At 45.0% G+C, this 20,087-nt stretch overlaps 1 protein-coding gene across 1 annotated transcript in view; it reads right to left on the bottom strand.

The window, feature by feature from the left end:
• Positions 1–696: 696 nt before the first annotated feature.
• Positions 697–20,087, bottom strand: part of LOC112231648 (zinc finger protein 827) — a gene marked incomplete at its 5' end in the record, with an annotated part of 65,078 nt that continues 45,687 nt past the window's right edge. The window contains 7 exon segments of the mRNA XM_042311795.1: positions 697–835; positions 1,306–1,356; positions 3,194–3,371; positions 5,494–5,703; positions 11,330–11,496; positions 11,777–11,951; positions 19,220–19,363. Coding sequence (XP_042167729.1) covers positions 1,308–1,356; positions 3,194–3,371; positions 5,494–5,703; positions 11,330–11,496; positions 11,777–11,951; positions 19,220–19,363 — 923 coding nt within the window.

Below are 20,087 nucleotides of genomic sequence, written 5' to 3'. Positions count from 1 at the left end.
GGAGGAGGGCGGCCTCTGGAGTCTGGAGAGGGGCGAGTGGAATGTGGAGCGGTGGCGATGGGTGAACAGGGTTGTGAGGGGGATCAGGTGCGCCCGCTCGTAGTTTCCCAACTGCTCGTAGACGTGGCGTGGGGAGGGGAAGAAGAGGGAGGGGCCTCCTCCATTGGTTGTGGTCAGATAACGCTGGGCTGGGGGCGGGAGTTCCTGTTGGCGGTGGTGTTGTTTCCCTGTGATGAGTGACAGGGCGACAGACTGCAGGGCCTGGGAGGCAGAGAGAATCATGAGGGGGCTGCTGCTACCGCTCCCCCCGCTACTCCCACCTCCACCTACCCCCAGGAGGAAGGGCTCCCCGCCCCGCAGAGACCCCACCAGAGAGCCCCCTAGCTGGGCCTGGAACTCCTCCTCGCCGGCCTCCTCCCCTTCCCCTCCACCCTGGTGCTTCTTGAGGTGGCGGCTGAAGATGAAGGGGTGGGTGGTGGTGAAGGGGCACTCCGTGCAGCCGAAGGTCTGGCGCGGGGCGTGCTTCAGCTTCTTGTGCAGGTTCAGGTTGTCCTTGCGCTTGCAGCTGTAGCCGCAGCGGTCGCAGTGGAAGGGCCGCTCGCCCGTGTGCACGCGCACGTGCTCGATCAGCTTGTTGGCCGTCTTGGACAGGTAGCCGCACTGCTCACACTTGTAGTGGTTGCCGAGGCGATGCTCGCGCACGTGCCTCTCCAGCGCGGGCTGGTCGCACCACACCGACTGGCAGATGCGACACTTGTACTCCATCTTGTAATGGGTCTTCAGGTGGCACTCCATGGCCGCCGGTCGATTGGTGGAATAAATGCAGACGGGGCACCTGGGAAACAGGAAGGAGGAAGTGGAAGGGGGCAGGACATGGGAAATACACACACAATAGCGAGGGGAGGTTTAACGAAGAGAGGACTTAAATACACGATGACCAAAACACACACCGTAAGACTTCAACACAAGGGAGGATGAAGAGAGGGAAGGTGAAGGAGGAAAGGTGTGTCCTGAATATTTGACCCTAAAGGAATGATTGGTGTGTGTGTGTGTGTGTGTGTGTGTGTGTGTGTGTGTGTGTGTGTGTGTGTGTGTGTGTGTGTGTGTGTGTGTGTGTGTGTGTGTGTGTTGTTGAAATTTTAAAGTGTCTAGGGTGGGTTGGGGTTGAAAGTGTGTTTGGAGTGGGTTGGTGGTAGGTGGGTGGGGCATGTAGAACTGGGCAGAGACAGGTTGTGGAAAGAGAACAGGATTGGACGGAATTAGGAATGGAAGGATAACTGAAATAAATGGAAATGTGGCACTTACATTTAAATAGCACCATTCATCTGCTCTGGGCCCCAAAGCGCTTCACAAACCCTGCAGAACAGAATCACCTCAGAATACAACCAGCCACGTGGTGAAGACCCTACACACACCTTCTCTCTCCCATACACTCCTGAATGAACACTTCTGAGTACACTAAGGATGCACTGGTAAAGGGAGGCCCTTCTCTGTCCTAGACACGCCTCACGCCACACTCAGAGTGCACAGTCTTCAGTACGCTCTCCTCTTCGGTACACACTACAGCCTCGTCTCTCTCTCTCTCTTATAAAGTGTTTTTTCTCCATTGTCTACAACTTCTCGTCTGTCTTTTGTCCAGCTTATTCAGCTTGATTTGAAAGTGTTCTCCATTGCAGTGGATAACCACCACTCCGTCACCCCACCGTCCACTGCTGAGCACACACTACTTAGTACACAATCCTGTCTGGACACTAGACACTCTAGACTAGAGATACCCTCTTGAACTGGACTGAGGGGGCAGCTGTGTTTGGGCTACCTGCTTTTAATTCTGACCTCTCAAACCTTACCCGCACAGCTAATGTGGACTGTCTGTCTGGTTTTAAAGTCAGGATAGAGGATGGATTTCTAACAAACATTAAAACACTCTACTATAATGACTGAACTAATTGCACCCTTGAACATTTGAAATGTGAAATAAATACATGCCCATGTACCTAAAATGGACTAGTACTGTTAGCAGTGTTGATGGTGTGTGTGTGTGTGTGTTCCTGTATTGACCAATGAACGTGGAGAGAATCGGTGGTGGCGTATTGAGACCTTAACCGTGCCTCTACTCCTTGTAACAAGACGAGACACTAGCAGATACCTCAGTAAACTACGACCCTGACTCTCTCACTCCAAACACCAAACCAACTACTGATCTAATGCTACCGATGGCTAGACAATGGACAGTATCTGGTGAATAGTGGTGACAGCTTGACATTAAACATGGTCAAGTGACCGTGTCGGCCGATCAGTTAATGGCGAGATGAGTTCAATGGCGTCTGATTGATATCGATGGCTCTACACGTGCATTGACTGACTGCGTATCATGGCAAACAACTTTGACAAATAGATACAAACAAAAAAAAGAAACACATAAAAATGACAGTGACTGTTGTGTGTTAACTAACAATCTGTTTCTACTGCACTTAAATATTTCCCTAGAAGACTGTTCAGATTTCCTGTTAAGTGACTGCATGTACTACTTTCATTCCAGATGGTTTCAAATGCAATCTGGGAAAATAGAACATCTATGTGGTATAAAATATGCATCTGTGTGTGCAGGCTTTAAAAGCACAGCACTAGGCTAGGCTAATGTCATTAGCATGTTGTTGCGTGTGTGTTGGAGGAGCTTCATGTCCTGGCAGCGTTGGTTTAACATGAACAGGCGGGCTAAATGGCTATGTATGGTTTACTGTGTGTGTGTGTGTGTGTGTGTACATCACACAGTACAACAGAGGCTCCTATAGGGGTATAGGAGTATTGGGTCAGAGGGGGACAGTGTTTAGTATTTAGGGCTGTGAGTGTAATAGGGGTTTATATATACTCTGTGAATGTCTTAATAGCTTCAGTGAGCTAGATGTCCTATGCACGTAAATGTGTATGTTGGACAGTGTTTGTGTGTTGACGTCATCTAGTTTGAAAGTGTGGCTGAATGCATGCACACATTTACAGTTCAGACTGCGTGTGTATTATGTTTATGCATGTGGTCTTACACGCATGTTTTCGACTTAATGTGCATGCTATACTCAGTCGGTCAGTGGGTTACTGTCTGCCTGTGCGTCTGTACATGTGTGAGGGAGGAGTCAGGGGTAGGGTAGGGTGGGAGGGTGGTGGAGTAGGAACCTCTGTCTGTACTTGCTTTCCTTACTTGAGCCCTCCGGTGGGGACGGTGTGGCACTTCTTGTGCTCCAGCAGCTGCTCGGGCGTCTTCAGGAACTTGTGGCACACGTCGCACTCGAACATGCGCGTGATCAGGTGGATCTGGAGGTGGCGCTCGTACATGGTCCGCGTCTTGCACACAAAGTTGCAGAAGACGCACTCGAAGCCTGGTGGGGGGGAGAGGGAGTTAGCATGACTTCAGTGCTCCTCGTCCTCTTAATTAAACATCACCCCTGTGATATCCTTGTGTGTGGCTCAAATTATTGCTCGTATTTAACTCACATATTCTGGACACATCACACACACATTTACGTCACTGCATAATTTCTGTGAAAAAAGTCTGTGCTTTTGCATGCTAGCTGTTCGAGGAGACTTTCAGTCATTGCGCTAACGCTAGTTAGCAATAGCGTGCAAAACGACATCTAACTTCCTGCATACTGGACGCAGAGACGTAAACATGGTATCCATGAGTTCATCTGACTCCGGGGAAGTAGATAAAGGGCTTACACGATCCCTTTAACTTCTCTGGGATAGGTGGCAGTATTTTCACATCCGGATGAAAAGCGTGTCCAAAGTAAACTGCCTGCTACCCCGGCCCAGAAGCTAAAATATGCATATTATTAGTAGATTTGGATAGAAACTTCAGAGTGTTTTCTATAACTGTTTGAATCATGTCTGAGTATAACAGAACTCATTTGGCAGGCGAAACCCGAGGACAATCCATTCAGATTTTGTTTTGTTTTGAGGTCACTCTCTTTTCAATGTGTTTTCATTGGAAATCCAGATTTCTAAGGGACCTTCTTGCAGTTCCTACCACTTCCACTGGATGTCAACAGTCTTTAGAAATTGTTTGAGGTTTTTCCTTTGAGAAATGAAGGAAGTAGCCATGTTCAGAATGAGGCTCGAGGGAAGTGTACTCTTTGTTAGAGGCGCATGACCTGAAAGCTAGCTACACTTTGTTTTCCTCCGGTATTGAACACAGATCATCCCGTCTTCCATTGTATCGATTATTTACGTAAAAAAATACCTAAAGCTGTATTACAAAAGTAGGTTGAAATGTTTTGGCAAAGTTTACGGGTAACTTTTGAGATATTTTGTAGTCACGTTGCACAAGTTGGAACCGGTGTTTTTCTGGATCAAACGCGCCAAATAAATTGACATTTTGGATATATAACGACGGAATTAATCTAACAAAAGGACCATTTGTGATGTTTATGGGACATATTGGAGTGCCAACAGAAGAAGCTCGTCAAAGGTAAGGCATGAATTATATCTTTATTTCTGCGTTTTATGTCGCACCTGGAGGGTTGAAATGGGATTGTCAGGGCGGCAGGGTAGCCTAGTGGTTAGAGTGTTGGACTAATAACCGAAAGGTTGCAAGTTCAAATCCCCGAGCTGACAAGGTACAAATCTGTCGTTTGCCCCTGAACAGGCAGTTAACCCACTGTTCCTAGGCCGTCATTGAAAATAAGAATTTGTTCTTAACTGACTTGCCTAGTTAAATAAAGGTAAAATTAAAAAATATATATATATTAAAAAAAATTGTTTACTGGGGTGCTGTCCTCAGATAAAAGCATCTTTTGCTTTCTCCGATAAGCCTTTTCGGAATCTGACACGTTGGCTGGATTCACAACAAGTGTAGCTTTAATTTGGTATCTTGGATGTGTGATTTCATGACATTTTTATAGTAATTTATTTGAATTTGGCGCTCTGCATTTTCACTGAATTTTGGCCAGGTGGGACGCTACTGTCCCACATATCCCAGAGAGGTTAAACGCCCAGCGCAGTCAAAATTCTGTTTTCTGTGATTAATATCATATTGTACAACAGCTGATGAAACGAACACTGTAAAAGTGTGAAATGTGATCAGTGTTATTTCCTGACAGCTGCTGGTTGAAAATACAACCTACACAGGACCTTCTAGTCATCAGGTTTGCATGAGCGGGAGTTTCAAATTTCCATCGTGATATCACCAGGCGGTAAATGAGTTAATAGACCAATAACAAAGAGAGTTCCAAACCTCTCTGCCAATAACAGCTAGTTTTCAGTTTTCCCCTTTCCACTCAGACCCCTCCCAGACAGTCCTAGCAAAAATCTTGCTTGAGAAGTAGTTTTTTGCACATTTTTAATGGAATCTATTACAGTAAGGTACTTATTGTTACCCAGAAATGATTTGATTTTGAGATAAAAACGGCTGCATTGGACCTTTAAGGATACAGAATTATAAGTAGATTAAATTAACTGTAGTTCTACATAATGTTCCAGCCTATACATCCCAGAACTCCTTGCCTTTTTCAGACTTCTCTTCAGTTCCTGATCCCGAGTGGCTGCTGGAGCTGGATTGGCTGCCTGCAGAGGAGGGAGGGGCCAGCAGGTTCTTGAGCTCCTCATTGGCATGGGTAAGTTCTCCACCCTCTGAGCTGTTCAGTGAATCGCTGAGGGCCGACAGGGAGGAGGAGGTGCTCTTAGTCTCACTGAGTGGGCTCCGCGAGTTCAGACCTAGGAAGAAGAGGGGCCAAGAGTCAATCATCATCAACATCATCAGCATTGTTGTCATCATCGTGACAATCAGCATCATCGAAAATGTACCAAATGTACCATTGTAATTACATTTCACTTTACTTCCTGAATGATTAAGTAATATACCCCAATTCTGTCACTCGCACATAAGTGCTTTCTCACCATTAGACAGGGTACCTCAACACAATAAAAGGAGGAAAAGCACTAAACTACAGTCAAAACTACACACACACACACACACACACACACACACACACACAACACACACACACAGTCTGTTGAATACAAAATGAAAATCACACACACTGCAGGCAGGCAGGTTCAGCTTCAGGGCCATGTCCTCTGACTGGAGCCCTGCTGCCAGTCCAATCTACAGCCAGTATGCTTTTATTGATCTCTCTTTTTCCTCTCTCCCTCTCTCTGTTTGACCGCACTTCTCTGGGATAGAGAGAGAGTATGAGAGAGAGAGAAGAGGGGAGGAGGAGGGTCACGACTAAGGGAGCTAAGATGGCGGGAGCAACTCAGGGCACAGCTCAACAAAGGGCATTCAGTCAGGGAGAAGGAGAGGGAGGGAGGGAGGTGAAGGAGTAGAGCTGCTGGCTGCCATGGATTGTGAAATGGCCGACGCCAGCTACCTCACACACATTTGTATGTGCGCGCACACACACACGACACAGGCACATACACACAATCGCACTGAGGCATTCACACAGACACATTCAAAGACACATATTGTGCATAGCCTACACACTTTCATCCTTGAGAACGAGAGAATGCAGGTATAGAAACGCAGAAAGCAGAGAGTGAAATACCATTGTATCCATCTCTCTCAACGCCGAAGACCTCTAGAGGTAGATTAAAGACAAAACGAGGCTCACCACTCCACTATCTAAGGGAGCTATAGAGTACATGATGCTCTATACATTCAAAGAGTACTTGTCCCTTGTGGGAAACCACATCATTTATCATCCCTGTTGGCATATTCCTTGTTAGCACTTTTTACAAGGTCCAAGATGCTATTGAAGCATGTGTTTAGTCAAACACACTTCACCTTTTATGAGGGTGGAAAACGTTGTAAACCTGTGTTACACTCCCCTACGGATTGGACAGTGAAGCGAAAACTTTAAAAGGTGGCTCTATACTCCACCATTTTGGATTTTAATATGTTTAATATGATGTACAGAATGTCACCTTTTATTTGAGGGTATTTTATACATGTTTCACCGTTCAGAAATGAAAGCAACTAATGTATCTAAGTCCCCCAATTTGAAGCAGTCATATGTATTTGGACAAATTCACTTATGTGTATTAAAGTAGTTCAAAGTTTAGTATTTGGTCCCATATTCCTAGCACTCAATGACTACATCAATCATGTGACTCTAGTAACTTGTTGGATGTATTTGTAGTTTGTTTTGGTTGTGTATCAGATTGTTGTGCCCAATAGAAATGAATGGTACATAATATATTGCGTCATTGGAGGCAGTTTTATTGTAAAAAGGAAAAATAATATGTTTCTGAACACTTCTACATTAATGTGGACGCTACAATTACAGATAATCATGAATGAATCATGAATAATGATGAGTGACAAAAGTTACAGATGCATAAATATCTGCTAATGGGCCAGAATCTGGGAGATTGAATGTATCACTGTCCTGTTCCTACTGTACCACCACACACACAGTATCTCTGTCCTGTTCCTACTGTACCACCACACACACAGTATCTCTGTCCTGTTCCTACTGTACCACCACACACACAGTATCACTGTCCTGTTCCTACTGTACCACCACACACACAGTATCACTGTCCTGTTCCTACTGTACCACCACACACACAGTATCACTGTCCTGTTCCTACTGTACCACCACACACACAGTATCTCTGTCCTGTTCCTACTGTACCACCACACACAGTATCTCTGTCCTGTTCCTACTGTACCACCACACACACAGTATCTCTGTCCTGTTCCTACTGTACCACCACACACACAGTATCTCTGTCCTGTTCCTACTGTACCACCGCACACACAGTATCTCTGTCCTGTTCCTACTGTACCACCACACACAGTATCTCTGTCCTGTTCCTACTGTACCACCACACACACAGTATCTCTGTCCTGTTCCTACTGTACCACCACACACACAGTATCTCTGTCCTGTTCCTACTGTACCACCACACACACAGTATCTCTGTCCTGTTCCTACTGTACCACCACACACACAGTATCTCTGTCCTGTTCCTACTGTACCACCACACACACAGTATCTCTGTCCTGTTCCTACTGTACCACCACACACACAGTATCTCTGTCCTGTTCCTACTGTACCACCACACACACAGTATCTCTGTCCTGTTCCTACTGTACCACCACACACACAGTATCTCTGTCCTGTTCCTACTGTACCACCACACACACAGTATCTCTGTCCTGTTCCTACTGTACCACCACACACACAGTATCTCTGTCCTGTTCCTACTGTACCACCACACACACACAGTATCTCTGTCCTGTTCCTACTGTACCACCACACACACAGTATCTCTGTCCTGTTCCTACTGTACCACCACACACACAGTATCTCTGTCCTGTTCCTACTGTACCACCACACACACAGTATCTCTGTCCTGTTCCTACTGTACCACCACACACACAGTATCTCTGTCCTGTTCCTACTGTACCACCACACACAGTATCTCTGTCCTGTTCCTACTGTACCACCACACACACAGTATCTCTGTCCTGTTCCTACTGTACCACCACACACACAGTATCTCTGTCCTGTTCCTACTGTACCACCACACACAGTATCTCTGTCCTAATCCTACTGTACCACCACACACACAGTATCGCTGTCCTGTTCCTACTGTACCACCACACACACAGTATCTCTGTCCTGTTCCTACTGTACCACCACACACAGTATCTCTGTCCTAATCCTACTGTACCACCACACACACAGTATCTCTGTCCTAATCCTACTGTACCACCACACACACAGTATCTCTGTCCTGTTCCTACTGTACCACCACACACAGTATCTCTGTCCTAATCCTACTGTACCACCACACACACAGTATCTCTGTCCTGTTCCTACTGTACCACCACACACACAGTATCTCTGTCCTGTTCCTACTGTACCACCACACACAGTATCACTGTCCTGTTCCTACTGTACCACCACACACACAGTATCTCTGTCCTGTTCCTACTGTACCACCGCACACACAGTATCTCTGTCCTGTTCCTACTGTACCACCGCACACACAGTATCTCTGTCCTGTTCCTACTGTACCACCGCACACACAGTATCTGTCCTGTTCCTACTGTACCACCGCACACACAGTATCTCTGTCCTGTTCCTACTGTACCACCGCACACACAGTATCTCTGTCCTGTTCCTACTGTACCACCGCACACACAGTATCTCTGTCCTGTTCCTACTGTACCACCACACACACAGTATCTCTGTCCTGTTCCTACTGTACCACCACACACACACAGTATCGCTGTCCTGTTCCTACTGTACCACCACCACACACAGTATCTCTGTCCTGTTCCTACTGTACCACCACACAGTATCTCTGTCCTGTTCCTACTGTACCACCACACAGTATCTCTGTCCTGTTCCTACTGTACCACCACACAGTATCTCTGTCCTGTTCCTACTGTACCACCACACAGTATCTCTGTCCTGTTCCTACTGTACCACCATACAGTATCTCTGTCCTGATCCTACTGTACCACCACAGTATCTCTGTCCTGATCCTACTGTACCACCACACAGTATCTCTGTCCTGTTCCTACTGTACCACCACACAGTATCTCTGTCCTGTTCCTACTGTACCACCACACATACAGTATCTCTGTCCTGTTCCTACTGTACCACCACACATACAGTATCTCTGTCCTGTTCCTACTATACCACCACACAGTATCTCTGTCCTGTTCCTACTGTACCACCACACAGTATCTCTGTCCTGATCCTACTGTACCACCACACAGTATCTCTGTCCTGATCCTACTGTACCACCACACAGTATCTCTGTCCTGATCCTACTGTACCACCACACAGTATCTCTGTCCTGATCCTACTGTACCACCACACAGTATCTCTGTCCTGTTCCTACTGTACCACCACACAGTATCTCTGTCCTGTTCATACTGTACCACCATACAGTATCTGTCCTGTTCCTACTGTACCACCACACATACAGTATCTCTGTCCTGTTCCTAGCAGCAGCCAGGCTCCCTGCTGAGGGGCCACCAGTCTGACCCCTTGCCCATGTGGCTGACACACATCTTAGCGGGGGCCAGCTTCAGGCGTAACACCTGCTGAGTTCAGCCGTTTCCATGTCTGTCTGGAGCTTGGCTGGGGGAGATGTGGTGTCCAAACACTATCAGCTGACAAATAACACCCAGCAGTCTTTTCTACAGCCCCAATGTGGTGTGTTTTCAGCAGCCATGTTTGCTAGTGGGTGGAGGCTAGCCTAAATGCCAAGGTTCGATATGGACTCACCACTCTGTGTCTGTGTGAGAGAGGGTACGAATGTGTGTGTGTGTGTGAACCCTGGCCTGCCTCTGAAGAACCAGAGGGCCTATTGATTTTTCCCCTCAGGCACGATAAGGGGCAGCCATCGTAGATAAACAAGGTCGCTCCCCGGCCTCCGTGAGGACCCCTCAGCTGTCTGCAACACTACCGGACAATCCCACACACACACACACACTGCAACGGAAGGGCAAGACGGGCAACCGCGTCGGACGATAAACCGGACAATCCCACACACACACACTGCCACGGAAGGGCAAGACGGGCAACCGCGTCGGACGATAAACCGGACAAACCCGCTACGGACCGAAAAAATATATTGACAGGCTGGGTTTTGGACCAGTGGCTTTAAAAAGTCCAGGGAAGTTCGAGGGAGGGAAAAGAATCTACATGTTTTGTTATTCAAAACGGAAGTCGTTTCTGTTTGGAGAGTTTACAGAGTCACAGAGTCTCCTCTCTCTCCCGGGAAGGGACTCGTTTTATGAAGCTTTACTTTATTGTCACATCAGTTCAGTGTGTTGAGACTGAACATGTTGGTTCCCTTTACTATAAATGGCTGTAAACTAAACTAGCTGTTTCTACTCTGAACAGTCAGCAGTAGCACCTCAATCTGCAACACTCCCCCAACAGCTCCCTACCAACGACATGTCACAGCTGATCTGAGAATCATTCTGAAAGGTTGGTCTCTTCTGAAAGCTTTAAAACATTGTTTGGCTACGATCCGAGGTGCAGATTTCTCCAGTCCTCCTCGTGGATGTAAAAGGTATAGACTGGGTGTAAGAAAATGTATAAACCCCCTCTTTCTAGACTATCCTTACACCAAAACAGCACTTTAAAACCCATGAGTCCGAGCGAGCAGATAGATACACGCTTCAAGAAGGGAATCAATACAATTTGGAACAATTCGACCGCAGCAAAACCAAGTTCAGCTGGAAAAGAAATGCCACCAAGTTGGTTGTACAAGCTGTCTTCGTCCTATTGCTGCCCCCAGGGACAAGAGGTGGACCAAAGCCATCTCTCCATACAATACATGCCTGAGCAGACGACAGATCTACCTGTGTGTCCGTGACTGACGTGAGACTTCATGTCACTCTCCTCCACACAGACGTAGTCACAGGCGCTGCAGCACAGAGCGAACATCCACTGCTCCTTGTCCACGTGGAGAGACATGTGGCTGACGAACTGGGCATTCTGCCCCGTCTGGAAACCACACGCATGGCAGCTGGATGGACAGGAAGAGGGAGGGGTTAAACACTGATCTCAGTACAGGTCACAGCTAGAGGGAAAAGGAGAGAGGTATTGAACATAGACCAAATGCTGATCTCAGACCAGATTATAGAGGCAAGAAGACATAATGAATTCCTAATCAAACCCTAAAGGCTGACCTCAGACCAGTAAAGAAATAGGTCAGTCATGTACAGTCCATGGTTTACATTACTGATACTGATCCCAATTTATTCAATGTTTCTTTGGAGTGTTTCTTTCATTCAGCATAGCAGCACCTGTAGTAATAGGGGAAGGTCTTCCCGTCTCGTCCCTCAGTGGTGGCGACGGCGCTGACCATCTGCTCTGCGTCGGCGCTGACCAGCTTGACAGAGTGGATGGTCAGGTGCTGGTTGAGGTTGGCTCTGCACTTGGCTGCATAAGGACACAGGTGACACGTATACTTCCGCTCCTCTGGAAGGACAGACAGACGGACAGACAGACACAATGTCAGAGACAGAGAGAGAGCGAGAGAGTTTTTTTAAAAGTTTTTTGTTTTGTTTTTATAAAACCTTTATTTTTTACTCAAGTGTTAACATACATTTTGTAATTCCTAAACAAAAATAAATACATAACATATACATTCAACTTATTTCATCAGCAAAAAATAATTTCCCCTCCTCTACAAAACAAAGCGCTCCTTCGTAGGCCCACTTCACATCAAATAATAGATTTTTTACAGCTGAAAAGAACTCAAAATCTACTTTTATTCTTGCTTTCACTAATCCTTTAAAAACACATCTTACATCCTGCCCATATCCCGTTTCTATCTTATGTTTCCTACTCAGAAAAATTGACATCTTAGCTTGTCCCAAAATAAAATTTAACATTTGACATTTTCTTTTCTGTTGTTTACTATATTGAAACCCCAAAATAAAAACTGTGTTATTGAAAAACTCCCCTACAGCTTTAAACAAAGATTCCAGCATTTCCAATAGAGGTTTAATCCTCTCACACTCCATAAAACAGTGAAAAATGGTTTCTCTTATATTACAAAAAGGACATCCATCTCTAACATCTGAGTTAATAACAGATACAAGAGCATTAACTGCAATGATGCATTGTAAAACCCTCCATTGCATATCACCAGTACCCTTTTGTAACGGTGGCTTGTACAGTGCTCTCCATGCTGGCTTTACCTTGTCATCAATGCCCAATTTTACCCTCCATGGAGTGTCTTTTCTATTTTTCAATTTATCTTTATTCAACACCTTGACAGACCCCCTATACAAGTCCTTCCCATTCACCTCATCCAAACCCACCTCCTCCAACCCTCTCAAATCCAGCAATAACGCCTTTCTTTCTGACTCTGGGATATTTGGTGTAATCCCTAGTCTTGGAAATGAGAAGTCTTCATCTTGTACCTTCTTCTTGTGGCTACTAAGCATACCCCATTCTTCCGCTGACAGAGCCTTCCTGCAGCTCCCCAGCATTTGTCCGACAATCCTTTCCGACCTCATCCCCAAATGTTCTGCCACCCGTCTTCCATCCATTAAGGCGGGCCCAGCCATGGCCATTAACTGTTTTAAGGTGATGATTTTCCCCTTCACCAGAATCTTGGAGAAATGTGGAACAGCTGCAGTTGTACAATCCAGTCTTGCCCCATACACCAGAGGTTCCTCCAACAGCCAATGCACTGACTCCGCTGAAGTTCGCCTGGACACCTTCATTATGCTCCACACTCTGAGAAGGCCTCTGTAAAACGGAGGTACTCCCTCCCTAGAAATCTGGCTACTATCAACCAGAAATAAAGCCTTCTTTAAACCTAATCCTCCAACCCGCTGTAATACAAGACCTGCCACCCCTCTCCACACCACATTTTCCGGTCCATAAAGCAACCTTTGAATAAACTGAAACCGGAAAGCAGCAGCCCTACTAGCAAGATGTACAAGACCTTGTCCCCCCTCCTCTTTTGACAAATACAAAACACTTTGTGGAACCCAGTGATATTTATCCCAAAAGAAATCCACAATAATTGCCTGTATCTTAGCCAGAAGGCCAGATGGTGGTTCTAAAACTGACAACCGATGCCACAGTGCAGAGGCAATCACTTTGTTAACTATAATAGTGCGCCCCCTATATGACATACGAGATAGTAACCAACGCCATCTCCTCATCCTCCCTTCCACCATTTCAACCACCCCACTCCAATTTTTTTCCATAGTCCCCTCATCTCCTAGGTACACTCCAAGATACTTAAAACCTCCCTTACACCATTCTAGCCCCCCTGGCAAAGCCATGATCCCTCCAGACCATTCTCCAATCTGTAAAGCACAACTCTTTTCCCAATTTACCTTTGCAGAGGATATTCCCCTAAACCGATCAACCATTAGACTCAAGCTATCCACCTCCGCTTGATTTTTCACTAACACAACTACATCATCAGCATAGGCTGAGAGACGAATAGGAGGAATATCCTCTGAAAAGTACACCCCTGCAATGCAACTTCTAATGCTATTTAGTAGTGGCTCTATAGCAATGGCATATAACATTCCTGACAAAGAACATCCCTGCCTAATACCTCTACACACTTTAAAAGGAGCACTCAAACCACCGTTAACTTTCAATACACTTTCAATGTCACCATATATCACCTTTATCATGGCAATAAAACCAGAGCTGAACCCAAACGCCTCAAACGTGTGCCATAAATATTGATGTTCAACTCGGTCAAATGCCTTTTCCTGATCAATTGAAATTAGACCAGCATCCAACCCAATAGCCCTAGAGACGTCCAAAAAATCACGAATCAGAGAAATGTTATCCCCTATCTGCCTGCCAGGAACACAGTAGGACTGATCCGTATGTATGATTTGCCCCATCACCTCCCTCAGCCTGTTGGACAAAGCCTTTGACAATATCTTATAATCAGTGCACAATAAAGCCACCGGCCTCCAGTTCTTCACCTCCCTCGGGTCACCCTTTTTGGGCAGTAGGGTGAGGACAGCCCTTCTGCAGCTTATTGGTAGTAACCCTCCGGTTAAACTATCATTAACTACTTCTAACCAATCCTCTCCCAACATAGCCCAAAAAGACTTAAAAAAGTCAACGGGAAGCCCATCAATGCCTGGTGCCCTTCCATTTTCCATGCCTTTTAATGCAGTGTATAAATCCTGCAAAGATAATGGTTGCTCAAGCTCAACCTGAGCTTCTGCAGCCACCTTTGGGAGCCCATCAAAGAACTGCCGTGTCACTGTTTTATCCTCTTTGTACTCACACTTGTAGAGCTCAGCATAGAACTCTACTGCCCTCTTTCTAATTTCACTAGGGCTAGTGAGCTCTCGTCCAACAGCTGATTTGAGACAATGAATAATTTTTCTTTGTCCATTCTTTTTCTCTAAACCAAAGAAAAATTTGGATGAGGCATCCATTTCAGATATTCCCTGAAACTTACTTCTCACCAATGCCCCCTGTGCTCTGATACCCAGCAGGTCTGCCAATGCAGCTTTTCTCCTCTTGAGGGCCTGAGTATGGCCTCGATCTCCTGTGGTCTCAACCAACGTCATGAGTTCCACTATTTCAAACTCTAGGGCTTTCATTGATCTGGTGATATCCTTGGTGACATTCCTCGTGTATTGATTACAAAATTGTTGAATCTGGATTTTCCCTATATCCCACCACTGTTGAAGGGATACAAAACTGGCCTTTTGAGACCTCCACCTCTCCCAGAAAAAACTGAAACAGTTCCTGAAGTGAGCATCACTCAATAAAGTTATATTAAAATGCCAGTATGCGCTTTTGGGTTTTACATCGTTAATGAACACCACCTCTGTTATTAAACAATGATCAGAAAATCCCACTGGGGTTATCACACTTGATTTACAGACCTAAGATTGATGCTCAAAAACATAAAACCTATCTAACCTGGCCATAGAGATGATGTTCTCTCTCACATGCGCCCAGGTGTACTGCCTTGTTCCTCCATGTTGACTCCGCCAAATATCACACAGTTCATGTGTTACAATGAGGCGTTTTAAAAAAGTCCTTGAGGCTATATGAGGTTCTTGGTGATTTCTATCTAAATCGCTAACTGTGCAGTTAAAATCCCCAGCAATAAATAAATAATCTTCTTTGTTACATTTCTCAATGGTATTTGATAATGTCTCTAAAAACATACCCTCTCAACTGTCACCACTGGGGCATATACATTTATCAGACACATAGTGATGTTTTCATACCTTGCTCTAACTTTTAATAACCTCCCTCAACTACCTCTTCAACCTCATATGACAAAGGCAAAAAACCCCTTTGAGAATAAGATAACCACACCCCCACCTTTTGAGTTTTTATGACTACACACCACTGTCCCCTCCCACTCCTGTTGCCACATAACTTCATTTTCCAAATTACTATGCGTTTCTTGTAGAAAATGTATGTCACTTCCCTTTCCCCTAATTAACTCATACACCATGGCTCTTTTTTACCATCTCTTGCCCCATTTACGTTTAAAGAAGAAATCTTAAAATTGCTCATGGATGAAAAGAAAAAAAAAGAAAAAAAAAATACAGAGGAAGATACAGCCACCACATCTCTTTACAGAGTTAAAACTGCAACTGAACTCTTTCATTTTCTTTAGAATTTACATCACTTATCACTCTCGTGACCACTTTCTTGAGTCTAGCAATTTCAGGGCTTTTCAAACTTCCCCCTGTAATTTTTGACATCAGAAACTTTGCTGATTCAATAAACAATTCACGTTCAGGGAAAAAATCAGTTACATTGTAATCCTGCATATATTTCTTCCCTTTTGTCAACTTCAGAAATTGACGTATCTTCTCGATCCCATACCTCCCTTCCACCCCATTTATCTCACTATATTGTTGTGACGCGTCAGATGACTCACTCTCGCTATCCTCCCCAGAAGAAAACTCCACCATCTCTACAACTTGTTCATCTTCAACTGATTTATCAATCTCTACCTTTCTCTTAGAATTAGATCCTTCACCACCCCTTAAATTCTTCCTTTTACTCCTCGGTATTTTGAAAACATCCGCTTCCTTTTCCGTTATTTCAATCTCCTCTTGACTTCCAATTTCATTTTCCAGCACCACCTCAGCGACGGCAGTCGCAATCTCACCTACTGTTTCCCCTCCCTCTTTGTTCTGATCTACCACAATTGCCCCCGTATCCACAATGCCTTCCTCTCCTACTTTTCCAACCACATCTGCCCACCTTCTCTCTTCCTCTGCACCCTTAGCATGTTCATCCCTTCGCGGTGGTGCGTTAGTTGCACCAGCACTAGAGCTACTACCAGGCTCAGCGCGCTCATTCTCGGGACAACTACGCACCAAATGCCCCTCTCTTCCACAGCCAAAGCATTTAATTGATTCAGTAGATGCATAGAAGACATAATCAAATCCATCCATCTTAAAACTGAACGCTAAATTCAGTTCATCTCCGTCCTTTAAAAAAAATCATATGCACTTGTCTCCTATGAGACACGACATGTTTCAACAACTGAGATTTGCATCCAAAAATAACCTTCTTTATTGTAGATACGATTTGACCATGGCGAGATAACTCTCACTCCAACACTTCATCTCTAACAAATGGTGGCACGTTAGAAAGTATAACTTTCTTCGCCGGATTCATAAGCGGAAATACCGGCGTCTGTGTCTCCCGCAACACAACACCCCTCTCAACTATCTTATTCACCTTTTCAATTGAATCTAAGAATATCACTACAGCGCTATTCATCCTTGAGGCTGATTTGATGCTATCATACCCAATGATAGCACCCACAGCCAAGCTACATTCTTCCACTGAACACCCGGCCGCAGCAGGAATCTTTACTCCATGCCCCCGACTAAGTTTTTCAAACTCTACACTTCCGCGAGTGGCCATTGCAACCAGCCCCACCCGCTGGTTGTGCCCTCGCGAAAAACCAACCTCAAAGATCCCACCACCCCTATACGTGCTTAGTGATAGTTAAACAATATACCCTTAAAACAACTAAACTAATCAATATATATATATATATATACACATACCAAAACCCAATAGCGTGAAAAGAAATTCCATTCGCTCTCACAATCACTCCTGCTTGACGACTCACTCCCAGCATGCACTCCGACGAGAGAGAGAGAGAGAGAGCGCGAGACAGAGAGACAGAGAGAGAGAGAGAGAGAGAGAGAGAGACAGAGAGAGAGACAGAGACAGAGACAGAGAGACGGGTCTACAGGGACACACATTCGTACATACACTTATGTGTAATACGCACGCCATAATACGAAATGCATGCAGGCACACGTAGGTACGCAAACAACATGCGTACACATCACGTATACACAAATACAATGAGTACGTCCCCTGCATGAGAATGTCTGCTTAGTGGACTACACACACAAAACACACACACAAATCCTATTACGTCAGCTACGAACGAACAAACATGCACACACACACACACACACACACACACACACACACACACACACTTTGCCCGAGGACATGAAGCCAGGGAACCTTTGTGGCCCGGGTAAACCAAAAACAACCATCAGGATGACATATGCCCCCGTTTCTGCTCTCTGTGGTGTGCCCAAGCTGTTCTCAGCCAAACAACCCACTCACAGGGGGAGTGTGTGTGTCAGAGTGTGTGTGCGCGTTTTGTATTAGTGTGTGTGGACCATGCACAAGAATATGTAAGTTTTTACATAAATGTGGGTGCATTAAAAAGACCAATTTAAATAAAATTAAAATTGAGAATGATTTATCTTTTACAGCAATGACCCTTAGACTTGTGGTAATGCCAGGGGAGTGGAGATCTCTGATCTGAACCACAGAGTCAGGACCTCTGTTTGGATCTCTCATCCAATGGATCGCTTAGACGGTAGTGTGTGCTGTGTTCACATGTATTTACATGTACTTATACACTGAGTGTACAAAACATGAACACCTGCTCTTTCTAAGACAGACTGACCAGGTGAATCCAGGTGAATGCTATGATCCCTTATTGATGTCACTTGTTAAATCCACTTCAATCAGTGTAGATGAAGGGGAGGAGACGGGTTAAAGAAGGATTTTTAAGCCTCAATATTAAGGTGTCCATAATGTTCTGTCCACTCAGTGTATGTATTTATGTGTATTAATATGTATGTATATGTATGTATATGTATATATATATATATATATATATATATATATATATATATATATATATATATATATATATATATGTGTATGTAAATGTATTCATATGCATAAAGCATGTACAGAAACAGTAGTTTGTGGTTTTGCATCAGATACGGTATGACCCCAATGCTGTTACACTGTATGTACACCTACTGTAACTGTGTGTATGAATCCATCCACTCAGTGTGTGTGTGTGTGTGTGTGTGTGTGTGTGTGTGTGTGTGTGTGTGTGTGTGTGGATATATACATTTAAATAAATAAACACGTGTGTGTGCGCATCCGATATTGCGTCTGTCCGTGTTTGTGTGTCCATTGCGTCCAGTGTGTGTACTGGGATGCAGAGCATCCTTCTGGCTTGGTAATTAGGCGGGCAGTTTTCCCACTGAGACTAATCATGGTGGTAATCTCTTTAAAGGAGAGGGTAATCCAGTCTAGTAAACCTTATTTACTTTTTACAGGGTATTACACACACAGTCACACACACGCCAAGGGAACGTTGACAAGACATGTCACAACACACATAGGGAGTGTGTGTGTGTTAGTGGACTCACCTGTGTGTAGAGACAGGTGTCTGGACAGGGTCTGCTGTCTGCCAAACACCTTGCCACAGACAGGACAGGGGTGGAGCTGCTGACTGCTCAGTATCCCCTGGGATATCCCGTTCCCCCCCGGCTCTCCAGTGTCCTTCTCTGGGTCTGGAAACACACAGACAGAGAGTACCGTCACCATCACAGTTTACCATATTTTACTCACAACCTTCTCATAACCTGCACCGGGAGGCGACCTGAAAGTCCATATTGTAGGAAAGCATTCAGCAACTGAAATGGAACGGAGCCCAACCTTGTTTCATATTACTCCAACTTCACTCCAACACTCAGCCTTGTTTCATATTACTCCAACCCTCAGCCTTGTTTCATATTACTCCAACTTCACTCCAACCCTCAGCCTTGTTTCATATTACTCCAACTCCACTCCAACACTCAGCCTTGTTTCATATTACTCCAACCCTCAGCCTTGTTTCATATTACTCCAACTTCACTCCAACCCTCAGCCTTGTTTCATATTACTCCAACTCCACTCCAACACTCAGCCTTGTTTCATATTACTCCAACTCCACTCCAACCATCAACCTTGTTCCATATTACTCCAACCCTCAACCATGTTCCATATTACTCCAACCCTCAACTGTGTTTCATATTACTCCAACCCTCAACCGTGTTTCATATTACTCCAACCCTCAACCGTGTTTCATATTACTCCAACCCTCAACCGTGTTTCATATTACTCCAACCCTCAACCGTGTTCCATATTACTCCAACCCTCAACCTTGTTCCATATTACTCCAACCCTCAACCTTGTTCCATATTACTCCAACCCTCAACCGTGTTTCATATTACTCCAACCCTCAACCTTGTTCCA

This window comes from Oncorhynchus tshawytscha, linkage group LG34, assembly GCF_018296145.1.
Source record: "Oncorhynchus tshawytscha isolate Ot180627B linkage group LG34, Otsh_v2.0, whole genome shotgun sequence".
NCBI lineage: Eukaryota > Metazoa > Chordata > Actinopteri > Salmoniformes > Salmonidae > Oncorhynchus > Oncorhynchus tshawytscha.
The sequence above is the reverse complement of the archived record's forward strand: the minus strand, read 5'-3'. Positions and strand labels throughout refer to the sequence as shown.